This window comes from Ambystoma mexicanum, chromosome 2q (genome assembly GCF_040938575.1).
Source record: "Ambystoma mexicanum isolate Mex_15411 chromosome 2q, UKY_AmexF1_1, whole genome shotgun sequence".
Lineage (NCBI taxonomy): Eukaryota > Metazoa > Chordata > Amphibia > Caudata > Ambystomatidae > Ambystoma > Ambystoma mexicanum.
The window spans coordinates 570,384,052-570,404,514 of NC_090924.1; the positions used below are offsets into that span (position 1 = coordinate 570,384,052).

Sequence of the window (20,463 nt, forward strand, 5' to 3'; positions counted from 1 at the left end):
AACAACGTTAGAATTGTTGGCTAAATAGTTCTAAATCTAATTTAGAATATGTTACTGTTTGGAAACAATGAAAAAGGACGTTTTTTAAAAAAGAAGTTACAATTTTAAGATATTTGTAGGTTCTTTAAAGAAACGTTTAACAGTTTAAATAGTTTATTAGGATTATATTAAAAAGTTGTAATTTTGAATAATAAAAAAATAGATTAGGCAGTTTTTTGTTATTTAAAAAGCTATAATTCTATGCAAAAAAAGGTTCTGTTAAGTGACTTCAATTCAGCAATCCCACTAAGTCAGTGCCTCGTCTGGGACGCCCAAGGGAAGCCCTTATTTATATATTTTTATGACAAGTTATACCCTGGATGATAAACCCTTATATACCGCCCCTCTCTTTGAATCCCCTTGACCTCACTGAGCCAAGAAGTAGGTTTGTTTTGCAATTTAAAAGATTTATTGGAAAAATTAAACAATATATATATATATATCACACTTTTATAATAAATTAATATTTGATATCACACTTAAGAATATGACAGTGATCAACAGTGGATAATATTACAAGTGTATGCTTATTTAATTACTTAGGAGTTGGTATAGGAAGGAAAAGGTAACTGAGAATGCTTTTAGGGTTTCAAGGAAATGCAATGATGAATAAATGCAGTACAGAAGTAAACTGATAGGGTTTCACAAGAGATAATATGTTCACTTTTCCCCTTGTGGCAATTCACTCCCCCCCTATGCAATAGAAGGAGATGGAGGGGGAGCACACAATTTTCAGGAATACAAACAAAATGCAATACAAAGTTCCAGTTCCCCCCAGCGAGCTTAGAGGAAAACAGGTATGACTTTAAAGCAGGCAAATCCTTTTAAATGTGGTGGCAATGAAGTAAAAATATGCTAAAAATGCTTTTAATTCCCTATAGGAGGTTCAGGGTAGGTGATAGCTACTTTGAATTAGTTCAGGTCAGCACTATCAATGATTCAGGGATGGTTTTCAGGTTGAAAACGGAATTCAATAACGGAAGCAAAAGACAGATATTTTTACACGTGGTTGAAATGAAGCAAAATGTCAATTCGCGGCACTTTTTTCGAGTGCGTCAATCGCGATTACGGAGAAACAAGTCGGTTTAGGGCTTGCTGGAATGCTTAGAATCGTAGCTTTAAAATGAAAGTTAAATCTCGTTCCTAGCACACGCGATTCAAAAGATGCGAATGATTTTGTGAAGGTAGTTTTTCAGAAATTAAATAATGATTCAAAATGGCAAAGTGACACTTTTACAGGTTTAAAATCGGAGAAGGGACACACGGTTCTATGATGCAGTTCTGGACAGGTTAAAATGGTTTGAATCAGATTATTTTAGACTAAGAGATTGGTTCTGGCACAGTTCTAGCTGAGTACTCACACTATAAATTTGAAATAGGCCGTCAAGGTCTGGTCAGGTTTGGACTGGACTCCAGCGGCTTCTGGTACTGGTTCTGCTCACAGCGGTCTGGTCTGGGTCTGCTAGCGGCACTGCGGTCTTGTTCAAGTGGATTCTGGATGCAGCACTGCCTTCTGGGTACTGGCACCGGGTTCTAGCCAGAATCAAACTGCTCAGCCCGGCTGCTTGAATAATTTGCAAAATATTTTGAGGCCTGCTGAAAAAGTTCTAAAGTCTGGATTCTAAGTTCTGGAGATGGTCCTTCTGTATATTGTCTGGTCCGGCAGAGTGCTTCGCAAGAAAGTGGAAAGTGAGTCCCTTGCCTGTCCAAAGCAGTCTCTTTTTATGTGTTTTGAAAGTGGGTGGGTCAGCTCATTCTGCATGCCCAACCCTCTCATGATTTGATAGGTCAAGGATTCTCTGTGACCTGATTTGAGAAGGGATAGTGTGTCAGAGTGAGTCAGAGTGAGTCATCATTTTACAATCTATTGAAGAAAAGCCCCTTTGTGTCCGTGCAACATCTTCTTTTTTATAAAACCCACATTTGCAATATACCCCACTTGTTAATATTACCTAAATTGCATGACGGATTGCTCAAGGTATATTCTTGCCTAACCCTGATCTTCCTAAGAGCTAGGGTTAAAAAATGCCAACATTTTTCGTTTTTTTGGTTGGTTTACCAATATTGGATTTTTACCAAAAATTACACAGATGTACACTGCCTCTCTACACATATTCCAGTAAATTTTCATTTTTCTAGCATAAACCCCGTGTCTGCAATCTCCATAATTCATGGGGTTTTGCCTCAGAACATGGTACAGAGTTGAGTCTGGTCTCAAATTGTGGGTACATTTCTCAGATTAAGGATCTCCAAATTGTACATTTTGTAAGCTTAATACAATATTTCAGAAGCATTTAACTTAAACATATATTTTTTCTGCAATATGAATCCATAATCCAGTCTGGCCTGCCCCCAGAAACTTGCTGAGTCAGAGATCACAGGCCTCTCCTTCCTCCAGAAGACTGTTTACAGTCCACACCCAAAATCATCATACCCCATTCAATTGAAAGGGTCTATTGTCTCTCTCCTCCAGGCTGCAGGGGAAAACTCCTCCCTCTCAATCAATAGGGCCATGTGATATCCTGGACTGTTGTGTGTGTCTCTGAGGTGTTAATGGTTCTCAGGAAAAGCAAGTCTTTTGAACTTTTTATTACATAAGACCCCCTTCTGTTCGCTGCACAGTTCTGCAAGACAGCTCTCCTGTCAGGATTTATAGAGCACCAGCGCCGGTCAGTGGCTTGCAATGGTACTGAACCCATTTTTGGGAGCTGTCTTGAATTAATACATTTCGGATTTTGAACAGCACCATATTTCTTTGCACTGGTTTTTTGCTCTGTGTGTAGCCAAGGATAGGGCCTGGCCATGGTCTCTTCTGTTAACTTTAACAGAGGCAAACATGGATGGCAACCTATTTTTCATGTTTTCCCTGTGCACTTTCTGGGGAGTTCTGGCCATCATGATGTTTTCAATGCCAGTAATGCACAGTTTTGTGGTAGGGCTTGGATGCATGGGTAAAAACATCCCACAAGCCAATATACTGTAACATACATCCATGTTGGAAATAGTTAAACAAACATTCCTTAAAAAGGTTTACTCCTTTTTGGTGCATTCCAACTAGAAATCCAGGAAACCAAACATATTTGAAATGTATTTGTGCAGAATTACTGAGTGCCCCAAACTTGATTAAATCTTCAAAATGTTCTACATGTTTGGATCTAAAACATAAAACAGTTTTCACATGGGCTTTCATATCTCATCAACTTTGTGTAGTCTGTTTGAAAGTCAACTTTGCTGGTGTCTCACTAGTCAACTTAAAAGACAAATTCAGTTCATTCTGTGACCTGCTGGTGGTGGGGAGAGTAAGTGCCGGCTTAGGCACTCCAATCTGACTTTTTTTGTTTAAACTTGTGCCGCAGGGCTTGTCTGCTCGTTCCCCCTCCCCAGCCAGCATCCCTGCTTCCTCGTTCTCTGTCCCTCCTCCCTCCCTCCCACCCACTCTGCCCCCATTGGGCACTGAGCCTGACATCCTGCGAGGATACATTGATCCTCTGCCCCCAGCACCATTTGTGACCTGCTGGTGCTGGGGTGAATTGTGCTGGGGTGAGTATGTGCTGGTTTAGGCACTTCAATCTCCCTTTCTGTGCAAACTTAGGCTGCAGAGCTGTCTGCTCGTTTCCTCTCCCCAGGGTCCCTGCTTCCTCGTTCTCTGTCTCTCCACCCTTCCTCCTCCCCACTGCACTCCCATTGGCACTGGGAACGACATCCCACGAGGATCCACTGATCTTCTTCCCCACCAACATTTGTGAACTGCTGGTGCTGGTTTGAGTATTGGATGGCTTAGGCACTCCAATCTGCCTTTTTTGTTTAAATTGTGCCGCAGAGCTTGTCTGCTCGCTACCCCTCCCAGTGCCTCTGTTTCCTCGTTCTCTGTCCCTCCCACCCACTGCACTCCCATTGGGCACTGGGTCCAACATCCCGCGAGGATCCACTTATCTTCTGTCCCCAGCACCATTTGTGACCTGCTAGTGCTGGGATGAGTATGTGCCAGTTTAGGCACTCCAATCTGTCTTTTTTTGTTTAAACTTGTGCCGCAGTGCTTGTCTGCTCGCTCCCTCTCCCTAGTGTCTCTGCTTCCTCATTCTCTGTCCCTCCTCCATCCCTCCTCCATCCCTCCCGCCCAATGCACTCCCATTGGGCACTCGACCCTTACATTCTGCCACCCCAGTGTGCCCTGCCATTGCAGCCCCTCAGCAAAGGAGCCGAGGTTGAGGACAGCTCCAGAGAGGTGTTCGCAGGGGGAAGCAAGAAGCCGCTCCCAGCAACCTGCTGTGACAAATCAGGAAAGTTGATTCTGGGTGTTTTGCATTGCTGCTGTGCTTGAAAACTAGGCCTTTTTTCACTTTTAGGAAAGTTGATTCTGGGTGTTTTGCATTGCTGGTGTGCTTGAAAACTAAGCTTTTTTACCCCTTTAGGAAATTTGAATCTGGGTGTTTTGCGTTGCTGGTGTGTTTTCTCGTTTTGTGTGTTCCCTATTGTGTGACACCCCTGTGCATCCTGCGTTAAGTGGCGTTGGGCTGTTGCACCTCTCTCTCTCTTCTCTCGTGCCCGTCTCCTCCCACCTTCCTCCTTCGCACCCTCATGGTGCTCTCCATTTGTCCCATCTTCTTTAACTGCTACTCTATCTTCTATCCTATCCCTCTCACTCAGTCGGGAAGGAAGAACTTCAAGAGGGACATCCTGGTTGTCAACCCTGGCCTCCCTTTCGCAGATACCTACATCAGTTCTTCCTCCAGACAGACTTTCACCGACATCCTATTTGTTGTTCCCTCACCGGACCTATGGACCCCTCTTATGGTCTTGGCTCTCTCTCCCTCTCCCATCAATGGTGGCACTAGGTGGGAAGTACTCTTGGCCTTCTTCCACTCATCCAAGACCATCATCAATGTCTACCTGAATGGGACCATCTTGGTCGAGGGCCACCAACCCAATCGCCTCCTTTTTGATAGGCGTCTCCCAACTTCCTTCATTTCTACCTCTACTCCTACTAGTACTTCTTCAGCACCTCTGCCACCTCTCCTCCTCCTCTTCGGCTACCTTGCCACCACCTGCTATCACCTCTTCCCACTCTCTGGCCCCTCTACCACATCAGCTGGTTGTACCTCAAGTCTGTACCCCTCCACGTTGCCACTCTCAACTCTCGCTCCACTGTCACTGAGACTTGGTTCACGGCCAGCTCTGTCACATGTCTTCACACTATCCTCCCTGATGGTTACAAGATCCCCTCCATGCCCAGAACCAACCGACCCAAAGGGGGAGTAGGTCTCATCTTTCGTGAGTGGGTCCCTGCCTCTGTCCTTCCGACTGAGGCCTACTCCTCCGTTCAATGCCTGGTTTGCAGGCTCGTCATCGCTCCTGGCCTCTCTCGTACTGTGGCCACCATCTATAGGACACCTGGCCAGGCTTTCCTCTTCCTCTCTGAGTGGGCTGACCTCTCCACATCTCTCCTTGCCTCTACCTCTCAACTTCTTCCTCTCAGAGACCTCAACATTGACCTGCATGCTTCCAATCCCTCCTCTGGGGTCTTACGCAACCTCAGCAACTCTCTCACTCTCTCCATTCTACCCTCTGGTCCGACACACACTGGATGTGCTCAAGCCCTCTCACATCCCTCCCTCTAATCCTCTCACTACTCGTCTCTCTTGGGCTGACCACTTTCTTCTGTCCTCTCAACTGACGCTCTCTGAACCTGAGGCAAAACCCATTCAGCCCATGAAGCGTGTGTCTCTTGATGCCTGTACCTCTACTTTCACTGCTCCTCATACTTCTGTGGCTGACTCACAACCTGACACAGCAGCCCTTTCTATCCTGCCTCTTATTTCCTACACTCTGGACATCATTGCCCCTGTCCTGTCCGCGTCTCTGCGGCCTCTAACAACACAGCTGGTGTTTTTAAAATCTGCAAGGAGTTGGTCAATCCTTCTGCAGTCTCCACCTCTCCTGTTCCCTCCCAGGCCCTCTGCACAGCCCTAACTTTCCACTTCACTACTAAAACTCAGGACATCCTGTCCTCGCTCTCACCTTCCTCTCCCTCTTCCTTTCTCAGCCCCCCTCCGGCTGCCTTGCCCTCTCCTTCTTTCTCCTCTTTCCGATCTATGAAAGTGTTGTCCAAACAGGGGATCCTCTACTCCTCCAGAACCATGAAGTACCACATTGACACCCTCACTCCAGCCCTGGCCAATTTCTGCAATCACTCTTTAACCACTGTAACTTTCCCCTCTCTCCTCAAGCACTCCCTTGTGCACTCCTTCCTAAAAAAGCCTTCTGCCTATCCTACCTACCAACGATCGCCCAATCTCTATCACTCCTTCCCTGCCAAACATTTGGAAAAACTGGCCAACTCCCAGCTTATTATGGACACTGAAACTGTTTGTTGTCACCAAGATCATCATTTTGGCTTCAAAGCAGCCAGAGGCATGGAAACTGCTCTACTGAAAACCCATGAAGATTTGCTCTCCAATCTTGACTCCAGTATTCCTTCTGTCCTCTTTCTCCTTGACCTTACCTCTGTTTTTGACACAGTCAATCACACCATCCTGATCAATCGACTCTGAGAGAACCTGGGAATCATGGATCAGGCCCTGTAGTGGCTGATCTCTTTCCTCCTGGACTGATGCCCCCAGGTTCAACTTGCCACCTCTCTCTACATGTGATGTTCCCCAGGGCACCAACTTTTCACCCTGGCTCTTCAATCTCTATGTGGCTCCATTGGTCCACCTAATCTCTACCATCTGCCTCAACTTTCAGTGTTATGCGGAGGACACACAACTCTCTTTCAGGCTCCCTACAGCCTCCACCCCTCTCTTGTGCGTTCCTGACTGTCTATCCACAATTCAGAAGTGGTCTGCCACTAATGATCTCTGCCTTAATGACAGTAAAACAGAGATCCTTCTCATCAGGACTCCTGCTCCAGCTTTCCCTTTCTCACTCTGGCCACCTTCTATGGGCCCTCTTCCTTTGACCATCCTGTGAGGCAAAAAGCTTGGAGTCATCTTTGACTGTACTCTCTCCTTCTCCCCTCACATCACAGACATTTCCAAGAAGGCCCATTACCACCTGCACCTCATCAAAGGTGCTCCTCCTTTTCTCACTATCCCCCAGAAGCTCATTGTCTCCAGAGCCCTGGTTCTCTCTAGATTGGACTGCTGTAACAGCCTCTTTCTCAATTGCTTCACCCTCTGCAACTAATCCAGACCAGGGGCCTCATTATGAGTTTGGAGGCAGCCATGGTGCTCTTAGCACCATGGCTGCCTCCAAACCGGGCTCCATTGCCGGGTTCCTGCAATGGGGACTTACCGAGTCATTCCGACATAGGAGGACCTGGTAATTCTTCCTTGCAGGAACCATTCCCCATTCCCATTTGCGCCTCCATAGGGCTCAATGGGAATGGGGAGGGAGGTAACAACGGGCACATTACAAGTGTCCCGTTGTTACCTCCCTCTTCCCCTCGAAGGACCCGGTACATACGCCTGGTTTTACCAGACGTCTGATCCGGTTCCCGCAAAGGGAACCTCGCAATCGCACTCCCGTGATGAAGGGGGCCGGTCCCGTACCAGCCCCCTTCATTACGGGAGCACCAGGGTCGTAATGAGGCCCCAGGACTCTGAGACTTATCTTTGGCCTCAAACCCAAGGACTGTATCTCTCAATCCCTGAAATCACTCCACTGGCTCCCAGTGGCTGCAAGGATCAAGTTCAAGACCCTCTGCATCGCCCACAAGAATTTCTACATCCAACTCTCTCTTTCTAAATACCTCCTTTTCAAGCCCTTCGCTCTGCTGTCTCCAACTCTCTGAGGGTCAGACGCTTCTCCAGGCAGAGAGTGGGGGGCAGATCACTTTCCTCTGCAGGTGCCTCCTTCTGGAATGGCCCCCCTGCCCATCTGAACCCTGATCCTGACCACCTGAAGTTCCGGAAGCAGCTGAAGATTTTTCTTTTCTCCTCTGCTTTTTCTCCCTCCCTGCTGTGCCTCCCCCGCTATCTTCCTTCTGCAATGTCTGGTTGCTTGGATACCCTCAGAGTCTCACGGGGTACCAGGCTCCTCTATGACCAGTCACCGCCGCATTGTCTTGGGGCCTGTCACGCACTAGGGGATGTAACTGTAACCTCTACAGTCCCACACCTCCTTGCACTTACACTTAACCAGAGCTGCACTGCCCTGGCTGCACTTACTCAGAGCAATGCTGCGCTGATCGAACTCTCCCCTTCCCTTTCCCTTGCACTTCTACCGTCCCCTACACCTGCTTCTTGCGCTACCATACTTGAACGATCTGAATGACACAAGGCCTAGCAAGATCGTTGTCTTGTCTTCCCTCTGTACCCTCCCTTGTCTTGTCGTGCCTAGAAATACATCTGTACAGGTGTGTTATAAATGACAACATATCATATCACTATTCAAAATTAACATAAAGCACTGGAATACTTTGGTCCATATTCAGAAAACGGATTCAGACATCAAAACCTGCCTTAGTAAATGTGTTCATGCAGGCAGTTTTAGTACGCACGAAAAATGTGTATGCTTATAGTGTGCCAAATGTATGGAAATTTAAATAGATACCATTGTTGATTAATCTATTTTTAAACTATCTTTGAACTTTTAACAGCTAGAACTTGTAATGAGGAGTCTTATGTGTAATTATACAAAGGTCAAACATGTTAAATATATTAGGCTGTTTGAAAAATGTTGAGATTTGAAACAATTGAAATTATTCACTACCATTTATTGTCCTATGAAATATATTTAAGATTCTGCAAATATTATAAATAGTTAAAGGCTTCCCAATATTTCAATATGAAATTCAAATTCTAGGTTGAATAGTACTACACAGAATGCCATATTTAAAGTGTTCAAATTACTTAAAATAGTGCAGTAATATTACTTAGGTTGCAAAAGAATGTTGTGTTTTGTTTTATAAAGTTTTAGCTAGATAATATGTTATTTGACTGAAAATGTGCATAGAATAAAGTGAAATGAGCGCTGCAAAACACATTCCTAAAAACCGTTAAGAACTTAAAAACTCCAGAGGCAATCAAACTCTTGCCTCAAGCTGACAGCAACCATACAAATCAATCAAGCCACGAATGCTTCTATTAGTTTGTCTTCAAGCATGAAAGAAAGATAACATAAATATTAAGTGCTCTCTTTCCACCTGGTAATACAGTTTATCACAACTAAAGTCGACGTGTTAGCACATTCCGTCTCAACCCACTCAAAGTTATAACACATCAAAGACAGAACACATTTATTTGTCAAGTTATTTCTCAATCTCAGTTTCCTGTAAATGACTAAATGTCCTTACAGAAACAACTCTTTATCCCTCGGTGTGTGTAGCTAACCCTGGTGATGCGCTGGTGTGTCGCCTTTCAAGGTTAGGGGATAAAAGAGAAAGCTAGCCCTATCCACCTGGTAATACAGTCAAACGTACAGTATACATATCCTTCCAAACACATAATTATGCTGCACGAAATGGTGCATATTGCCAGGACATTAGCTTTGCTCTAAGAGCCATGTAAGTGGGATGTACCAAAGTTGGAATTCCCTATTATTTCTTTCAGAAACAGTTGGAATTTCCATCAAAACTGCAAGCTGTCAAGAGGAGGTTTTTAAAGCGCCCTGCATCTATCGTCAACACTGCCCTACTATCTAGGCCAGTTGCTCCCCTTCCCTCTGACAGTTTGAGCTTCTAAGCAATATAGTTAGGACCCAAAAAAATGCATTGCCTTTTATGTGAACTGGGCTACCCTAAACTAGATGCTAGCTGAGAAGGACAGCTAGTGCATTAAGAGAAGCATATATGTAAAGTGAGCATTGAGCAAACCTTCTGAACCCTGTAAATACCCTAACTGCAGAATGCAACATTGTTCTCAGAAAGTGAAAGTGTATTAGGCTACCCTGCCAAACCGAATTCCAACTGTATACTCCAGAGACTAGACCTCACGCCCAGGGTGCCAATATTTATGTTCCTTTTCAAGAGTAGGCGAGCATGACATTCAACTGAAACCCAGACGAATCAGGCCACCTCAGAAACTAGAGGGCCAGGAAGAGCGAGGACCTCTTCACATTTAATGGCAGCACAATGATGACAAAAATGGGACTTGGCAGAGGTTACTAAGATTATTTGTGTTATATTGTTGGTGGGGGGCTGGCAAAGAGGAACATGGAAGGGTGAGAATCAGCAGCAGACATGGGAGGGCTTCACAAGGTGAAGTTACAAATGAAGGATCAGCACTCAGCTCTCTCCAAACAAATGTTTTTATCAAGCCCAGCATCCAGGACACCTGAATAACTCCCTACCCTTGATAGGTATTAACTATGATTGTATAAAATGGTTGGAAATAACTAAAAAGCTGTTTATGTGTTATAGGTAGTTTGGATACATATAATTAAAGATGTAATTTATTTTGAGGATCCAACTAAATGTTGGAACCAGATAACTATATTTTATAGTGAAATTATAATTATGTTTGTTTTTCTACTTTAATGTTTCTTAGCATCTTTACATTTTGGAATGTGTGAAAGTGTTACTAAAAAGTTTAAAATTGTATATACAAGCTATAATAAAGTTTTAATTATTGAGGTAGTTGAATACATGTTAAGCATCTATTTAAACGTGTGCAGATACCTGAAATGAGTGTTATTTTATTTTAGTTCAGAAATGTAATACTGTTTCAAAGAACTACTATATTGTCATGCGAAAAAAAAAAAAACCTTCATAATTTGGCAAAAGGGCAAGCAGTAGAGTCTTTGCCCAGAAAAATATTTGCTTGTCACTAGTTGCAAATATATTTGAGCTCAAACAGTTTTGAGGCAATATCACATGGTATTAGCTGCAGTTTGTAGGTATAACTGGTGCACACATTTTATCCATGCACTAATTTGGAAAGAGCCACATAACTCAACAGGGAAGGTAAGCACCTATGTAAACGTGATACCAGTGTGCAGCTTAGGTGTGGCTTAGCACTGATGTGAGACAATGATGAGAACCATACAAACCAAGGAAATCAGTTGGGATATTTAGCATAGCAAAGTATAGCATGGTAGTGTAGTGTATTGTAGGGCTCCTAATAATGAAGTTTACTAAATAATAATGTACTTACCTCACTAACATTAACAAAACTAATCTCAGAGAATATTGGTAATTACAATGTGTGTAGACTGTGGTTTCAGGGACATTTCACCGCTGTTCTAGATCAGAAAATAAATAAAGATGTGAAAGCTGAACATGATGCTCAGAGCCTGATGGAATTGCAGAATTCATTTTGCATATATAGCTCCTTGTTTCAGCAGGGGGAACAGGAAACTACTGAGGAAGCTGCTTTGGAAAATAGAATAAAAATGTTACATGCCTCCAGTTGGAGAATACATGCTGTGCAAAGGTGATTGCCAAGAAGCAAAACACTGCTTCTGGAAATGTACTGAGAGCTGGCCAAACTGGGGGGGGGGGGGGTTGATTGATCAAGATGGGTGGAGAGATCATATGTGCTCTTTATGGAGATATAGGCAAAAGGTGACAGAAGGAGAAAGTCCTTAAAAAGGAAGAGAGGGTGTAAACAGGGGGCCTTGTGAGAGAAAGATTGGGCAGAAGGAGGTTTGAGAAGGAAGAAGACGACATAGAAGAGATTTGAGTACTGGTGGATGGCTGGCTGTGTGCGGACTGTAAAACTGCAATGTCAAAGCTGAGCCGGGGAGCACAGGAATGAGGGTGTTTGATGACCTTCGCTGAACTGCCGCAGCTGACAGCGGCAGAGAGCCTGTGTGCTTCGTGGAAGAGATCACACTGTCAGCAATGCAGATAGAGTCACACTGTGCTCTTGGTAAGCATAAGTGACAAAATTAAAAGAAAATACCTGAGTAGAGGTGATATTCTAATTAGTGAAGTGTCAGATTCACTTCAGGGGGAATAAAAAGAAAGAAAGACCTCATTTTGTTGTCATAAAATAGAACATAGAGTTTTTTTTTCTGCACACAAATAGTGACTCGCAGGCTTGCGAAATACATTTCAAAGTTTTACAGATAACTGCACATCACCTGCCAAGCTGAAATATAATATGTTATCTCAGTAAAAAAAGGAGTTTCTGTTGTTGGAGTTTGGTGTAAAAGCAAAGAGGGCTTTAGAGTGTCTCTACATTACTAAGCTGTCTATGAACATGTAGAATGTGAAATGCCTCATGTTCTCCTCAGTACAAAAGCGACATCCACATTTACTGATGTCTGTTTTCTTTGTTGTAAATGAATGTTTCATGTTGTACTAAGAAGTTCCAACTGCATTTTGATAAGCCACATTCAGACTCTGTCCTATTATTAGCCTGTGTTGAGAGACACACAGTCAATGTTTTATGTTTTGCTAAAAGCCTAAGAGCGCTTTTGTAAACAGATGTGTGTGTGGCCTGTCATTGTGTGAGCTGTTTCTTTCATAACTAAAATGTTAGTGTTCCAAGCACTGCACCAGGTCTGGTGATTGTAGTCAAGGATCCCATATAAAAGAACATAAAAGCAAGCTAATTCCCCATACAGTAGTAAACACAAATCAGGAAAACACATTGTTGCACCTTAGTGCATGCTGCTACAGAAAACGAAAGTGACCTAGAGATACAAATATCCCTACAAGTTTCTTTCACATAGGTGGTATTTTTAATAACATGACTACTTACTCAGTATTCCCAAAATGTGAAACAGTAATTTTAAAATATGTTAACATATGTGCCTGTATTACATTTTCAAATTTGGTATGTTTACAAGGCAATCACTTACTTCCTCGAAAAAGCTCCATCTTTCAAGATGAAGTAAAACGGATTACTAAGTAATTATATTTAAAAAAAGAAATGTGTACAAATACATTTCAAATGTTTCAAAATGTATTTAGGATGCAATGCTACTTCTTCATGGAAGGTCGAACTTTCTCGAGGAAGTGATTGCCGACTAAATAGGCCAAACACATTGTATAACTGTGGTAAGTCGACAACTTCATAACTGTCCTTTTCCTCAAGGTCCGATGTATGTATTTTGGAGATTTCTATTGCAAACCCCGTACTGTGTTTTCTTTCCTCGTTTGTTGCTACTTTCTTACGCAAAACTGTTTTTAACTACTAGCATATGATAACATGTCTGTTGGGCAGTAATTTGTTGAGAAACTAGAACTCCAACAACTCAGCAGTGATGATATTCAGATTAGAATTTCCAGATAAAACATAACTTTTTAATTTCTCTTTTTTGTTTTTGTAGGTTGCGGAAGGTTGTGGGATAACATAACTTGCTGGCCCTCTGCAAATGTCGGCGAAATTATGGTCATGCCATGTCCAATATATTTAAGCTTATTCTCTGACACAACAGGTATAGTAAGTGAATGTGCCTCATTACATATTACAATTCCTTTTCAGTAGAGGTATATTTCACTCTAGAATGATGTGATAGATACAAAATTGAAATATCATAAAGAGTCGGAAGGCAAATTTGACACAAATCAAATTTAAACCAGAAGCAAAGTGTGCTGCTTCCGAGTGCCTGCACATAGAGTGTGCATGACTGGTGTTGCAAAGAAAGCTCAATGAGATCACTGAGAAATGTGGTTCTAAATTCAATGTTCTATCTTTCTTGAAATATCGCTTGGGTGGTGTTCCTTACTCGATACAACAAGCCATGATTTTAAAATCACATTACATGTGGATCTACAAGATTGGTGACCACCTTACTTCCAATAAAGCCTACAATTCGGATGGCTGTTCCTACAATCTGCAGTTTTAGGACCATATCAGCCTTCTTATGGCCTCCATACTCCCACACTATCAGCCAGTCTGGCTTTCATGTGGGCATAGGTTTACTCAGTCCTGCAATAGGAACCTTCATTCCTGTCTGGCAACCAAATATCTACTCTTCCTGAACAGAAAATCTACCTGCTCCAAAAGCTATGGAGACAAAATGACCAGAATCATTGGCAAACTTCTGCATGCCCATGTGTTGCAGACACTCTGCAGGTCCTACATGAAAATGCACAGCAATATGCTTGTTGCAACATCATTAGGGGCATAGTGAATAGTTGATTAAGTATTCGGCTGAATACCGAATAGTTGGACAAGTATTTGGCCGGAGCGGAATTCGGAGCAGGATAGTTGTCTTTTTAATACAAAAAGTTGTGGAGACAAGAAAAACACTTTGTAAATTAAAAACACATTTCAAAAATACATATATCCATTCTTTATTTATTTTCATTGTTGTCTTCAGACGATGTTTATGTCATCCGTAAAAGCGATACATTATCAGAAAATTATCTATAAGCAGCACAGTTTACATTTGTGTGCTTTCACAGGTGCCGCTAGTTGGACAGGGCCCAAGTAACAAAAACTAGCCCACAAGTATAGTATGCATTTATGCCATCACTGTGAGGGGAGACTGTGATGTGCCTACTTCTACTTTCAAATGTTCCTTTTGGGCAGGCCCATCTTTAGCCGTCTGGCTCCAGCAAAACATTGACACACAAATGGAGTGATTACATCAATTAGATGATTGCTGAAGTTCTACTGATTACACACCTTTGGTATGCTAAAACCATGCTATCTACCTGTGCTACTGAGTGGAGGTAAGGCATCTGATCCATGTCTCTTTATTAATAGAAAGTAATTTTCTTTCTTTTTTGGTTGGTCTATGTATGTGGTGTTTTGGTGCAGGGTAAAAGCCACCAGACAAACATATATAGGGAATGCAGTGTCCTCAATGCTTCTCTGCTAACCCTATATTGAAGGGACAGTGTGGATTTTTAGATCTTTAATTGGCATGTGCATGTTTATTTTACTTGTTGCACTTGTACATCAATTTGGTCCAAAGTTCCTAAATTTTAAAATTGTATCTCCTTATTTTATTACACAAATATCCCATTTTGAACTCTCTGATGTTTCGAGAAATATTTCTGATGCCACAGAATGGGGCAATGTGATCACAAAAATATAGCCACATTCTTTAGAATGTACAAGGGGGCAGAGCGACCTCTGACGGGCCCATGGGATCAGAGCCCAGCCTTGAGTACCTTAAGACTAGATAGCTGCACCTTGAGGTGGATGGGGTGCGGGATTCTCTTATTCCAACACCAATCAATAAGGACAACTCAATGGTTTGACAAAGGGAAGTCCGTTTAATGACAAGTACAAAACGGGGAAACAACAGGAACTCTTCACTGATGCGATCGCCCGTCTCGCTTCAACTTCCAAATTCTTCATTCAGACAGCAATAGTTATAGTAAATTCTCGTCATCATTGACGTGTAACACTCAAAAGTTTGTCATGCAATTCTATTAGTTAAAAAGAAAACTTAAGTATAGGTGCTATATCTGTATATGGTAACAGAGTGTGAGGATTGGATAACTTATCGGGTGGGTGTCTACGCCCATCCCTCTACATCACTCGTGCTAGACGTCACTACAAGTATGACGTCTCATTGGTTCTACTAACTATAGGACCCTATATTATTTGGTCCATTGTGATTGGGTCAGTTACACCCCCAGGCATAAATCTCCACTTTAATTAGCAGCATGCAGAATGTTCACCCAGATGCGGTGTGCCCCACGATTCACCCTGCCTCCCTTCCATCAATCAGTACTTTAGGGCTATGTGTCAATTAGTTGGCTGAGGTGGCCTGGAAACTGTAACTTCTTATTGGGAAAAGTTATCGCATCCTCTGGTTTTGGGTGACATCAGACGTTGGTACCTCTTCGCGCTTGGCTGGTCACGTGTTAGTACACCGTGAATCTGCTTCATTTTCCCTCTATTTGCGTATTTGATTCTCCCTTGGCCTTGCCACCTGCCTGGACCTCCTTATCTCGACCTTCATGGGGCAGGCTGCTATGCTCTGAAGTTTTGATTCTTTGAAGTTGCTGCTCTCCTCCCTTCCTTAGGTTGACCTCGAATTCCCAGGCATGAGCTGCTTCTTGCTCAGTTTCGATTCCGCTCTTTCGTCTGGCTTTGTGCTGATATATGAATCCTGGCCTGTTTGACCCCTACCATTCTGGGCTTAATTCTACTTTTGTAAAATGGATTCGCACTTGTATAATGTGCTTCTTTGAGGTAGATATATAGTTGGTGCTTGCCGCTTCTATTCTTCTACTAACCATAGCAAGCAGTACTGTTTCCTTAGCTTCTTGCGTTCCAAGCCTATTTGTAGGCGTTAGCTACTTGCAGATTTTCATCCTACTTCATGGTTACGTTTCTTTATATTTCAACATTGTTTCTTCTTCCAAGTCCATTACATCATTAGTTACATTTCGTATTTGCGTGTCATCTTTCGATTGTCCTTTACGTTCATCTGTATGTCTGTCCGGGCTCTTGTGTCGTCACCATTCGCCTTCAATGAAGGCCCTTTGGGTTTCTTCGGGGACAGTTTGTAAGTAGTCTTCATTTCGTGTCAGCTGCTGGTACGGTTGTCTCAATGGGTACCGTGCTGCCCATGGCTGTCTGGTTATTGGCACTTCAACAGCTATTGCTCTCCTGATGGGCACTGGGCAGAGCCCTAGTGCTGCTCTCTTTTGGTTTATTTGCTCCTCATACGTCACATATCTCGGTGAGTATGTCCCTGGTGTTTAAAAATGGGTGGCTGGAGTGCAGGACATATCTGGGACCTCCTCTACAGTAACACATGTCTTTTACTCAGTTGAAAGGAACTCATTTTGGTAACATGAGAAAGTCAGAGGGCAGGAATTGTAATCTATGTTTCGTTATTACATGTGCATCTCTGCCGCAGGCTCACTTCCCACTGAGCCATCTTACTTGCTTTATAACCTTGGCCTGCAGGCTGAATACAGCACTATGCTTCAGGCACACTACTTCCTGAGCTCAGAGTTGAAACTTACTGTGATATCATGAACAGCTATAGTTATCCACTTAATTACACTATTTGGATTGGGAATTGGTGGGTTTGGAACCTGTAACTTTCAGACTTCTCACACATGCATCCCCAAATCAATTCGCACATAAATGTGCTCCAGCTCAATGTTTTTCAACGGAAAAATACAGGGGAGACCAGATATGCATTCAAAATATTGAGAGTTTTGCTTCAGCTCACCCCTTCCCAGCAAACCACCAGATGAAAGTCTGCCTGTCCAGCACCTGAAGGGAAGGGCATTTTTACATCTCTGCTCTGCCTGTACTCAATCAAAAGCATTTTTACATCTCTGCTCCGCCTGTACTCAATCAAAAATGTGACAGTAGCATTTGTTTATTGAACCTTTTAAATGATAAACATGACACATCTCAGTGATTCCAGGCACCAATCAAAGCAGTACTTAATGTATTTTGTAGGGGAAACTATTCTGATTTGAGCGATAATTAAGTAGGCATTCGGCTGAAGCCGAATACCTAATTTTCAGCCGGATTTCGTCTGAATACTTACTCAAAGCCCAATTCCGGTACACCCCTAAACATGATTGGTGCACAACTGGTCCAGCATCCGTGATACCTAATAATGCCACAAAGGATACACATCTGCACAGTCTGCACAGGTTCTGTCTGAGTTACATTTAAATTACTACAAGTGCTACTCTGTGATGAAACAGAACTTATCTTATTTGCTCAATATTCTCTATCTTTATAGATAAAGGTGCATATAATGGAGTAAATAAGAAAAGTGCTGTTCCATCATGGAATTGCACCTTTTTATTGGACATGCAGCGCAGAATTAGGCAGTGACTCTTTATTTTGCACATGGCGTATTTTACACTTGCACACTGATTAGCTACAAAAGACGAATTCAGTCACGCACATTGGGCCGGATTCATGGACATTTTTTGCAATTCTGAAAAGTCACATTGCACTGCTGAAATGTGATTGCACTGCTCACACAAACCCTGATACATGGAACTGTACAAAGTGTTTTTTTTTGCAGTGAAAAGTCATTTTGTACTACAAAAATGGCTTTGGACCGACTTTTCACTGACTTTGCACTGCAAAAATACACTCTGCACTGTTCCATGAATCAGGGTTTGTGTCCACAGTGCAAAGTCAATTTTCAGCAGTGCAAAGACACTTTGAACCGTGTAAAAAAAAATCCATGAAGCGGCCCCTTATCGGCAGTTCTAATACACAACACCGAACATAATCTAGATAGGACGCATTTTGAACACAGCCTTCCATTCACGCACAGAGGCTTCAGCTTCCAGTCACCAGAAATACCAATAGTGACACAGGGCCTCACCATGGAAGACGTGCACCGCAAATAACAAAATGCATAATAACATGAACAAGGCGGCAGGTTGCTAAACTGAGCGTTTACCACAAAGAACTTGGCAATCTAAAACACTGTTGCTGAGAGAATACGAGTGAAAAATAACTTTTATAGACACAAGCAAGCCAGGACCTTTCAGAAGCCAGGTGAAAAGCAGGAAGTGACATACTCACAAGAATGTGAGGACACAGAAAGGAATGAGTTGCCACACACTAGACATCGCATTGCATGTGTAATATGGTTCAATATGCTTTAATAATGTTATCATGTGTAAAATATTTTATTGGAATGCACACAGTTGCTCCTACATGCCAGCAAGTACATGAACAAGTAAATAAATAATGCCTTCTATCGCTGTTTCCCTTTGTTGGATTCGAACCGTGGTCGGTACACATTCAACTTCCTCCTTCACTGTTTATTTGCACGATGCATGCTGATGGAGGCGCAGGCTACTATCTGGAAAGTTAATATGTTTCCCAACCCCAAGGAGATAACATTTTTCAATACGTGTTTATTTTTCTAAGAGGACAAGTATTTCAGAAACACTTCGTTAATATTCAAAATGTCTGCCTGGTATTTTATGAGGCAATGAGAAAGTTTCAGTATAAAAGCAGCTGGAATGATATCTTACCATTGCATACATGTTATTATAATGTATTAAGTTATAGCCATGGTGGCAATCCTAAGTAACACAAACAGTATTTGCAAAAAGTGAAACTCAAGTTTTCTTTTTTCACCTCCTGGAATTTCGCTTTCAAGGGCAAAGCAGAAGTACTGCATATACATATTCTAAGGCGAATAAGGGATTTAAATCTATATTTCAAGTTCTATCTATGATTACACACGTATTGTATAAATTGAATAGTTTTATAAAGGTCAGGTACACCCAGATATTATCAAATATCTTTAACCAGAAACAGGATGTGATTCAAAGAAGGCTTGATCATGTTTCCAGTCAACAAATAATGCCCAAGAGGATACAGCCATAAATACAATATGGAAGATCAACACGTGGGATGGAGCAACTAGGAAGATGGAACAATTCTAAGACAGCATTGGTTGTCGGCTGGTCGATGTAATGCTATGGAGAGGTTGATGCATCATTTGTTGTAGGAACATGGGGAAGTGGATGCTTACTCAATTATTTCAAAAGGTAATGAGAGCGTCTTGAGGTCTTACATCGAGAGATAAAGAAATCCAGGAGGATGATACAGTGACAGAAATAGATTGGTGAAACTCGTGATTGGTCCTAATTTTAGATGTTTCTCTATGTAGGGAGCGTTAGCTTGTCTGCTGTGTTGGGGGCCCCCATATTGTTTGCAAGTCTGCTAAATTAGTATCATGAGGATCTATTGAGGCTAGTCCTGAGCCAGACTTTCTGCATTTCTATACAGAGAAGTTTCATAGTAAGACCGTCTAGCTGAAATTAGGCAACATGTCCATCAAGTTCGTTCTTACATCAGGAACCCTCTGCACACAATTCTAATTGTAAACAATCAAACAATAAACATTAAAAGTATGAATGCATCCTTTTTAGATCTTGCTCCAAAATTAGAGAACCAGAATTTCTTGTCCCCAAATTGCATGATGGGGGCGACCAAGTATAAGCATTAAAAAGCTTACATCTGGTACCCAACAATTGAATGATTCACTTCTCCGACCTGAATTCCAAACATTGATAAAATCTGCAAGTCTTTCCACTGAGCGATAGCTATTTGCGCGGATTAAATAACCTCTCTCTTGTAATTGTTAACTTCTTTCCATTTTGTTTAAGTGGTTTTGACAGGCCTATTTTTATCTCTCATAATTAATCCAGGAAAACAATCTATCTGTATAAACTGTAATCTTGGTTCTGAAGAAAACACTCCATGAGAACAGCACTCTATCGCTTGTCTAACCCTCCTCTATTCTCATACTCCTCAATCTCCATTTTGCCTTGGATATTGTTGACTGCCCTTCTCCTAATTATCCTCTCCAGCAATGGAAGGACATCAGCCTTGGATTAGATGGCCTCCTGCCGTTCAGACCTATTCTCTTTCATCACATGGAACATTGGCACCTGGAATCCTACCCTCTTCCAGCAGCGTTTCCTCCAGAGCCTGTTCCCAGCCAACTTCCCATCACACTCTGCTCCACCTCTCTTGGTAAATTCTTCTCCTACCACTGATGGCACACATCCTATTACATTACTTCTTTCACCCCACACAACTCCCCTTTGTCATATGG

General features: G+C 42.4%; 1 protein-coding gene across 1 annotated transcript in view; it reads left to right on the top strand.

Annotated features, from left to right (window-relative positions):
- The window catches only part of VIPR1 (vasoactive intestinal peptide receptor 1), a 1,305,930-nt gene that overhangs the window by 510,120 nt on the left and 775,347 nt on the right, over positions 1 to 20,463 (top strand). Inside the window, exon 3 of the mRNA XM_069647715.1 lies at positions 13,258 to 13,365. Within this exon, the coding sequence (XP_069503816.1) occupies positions 13,258 to 13,365 (108 nt within the window). The remainder of the gene's footprint in view (positions 1 to 13,257; positions 13,366 to 20,463) is intronic.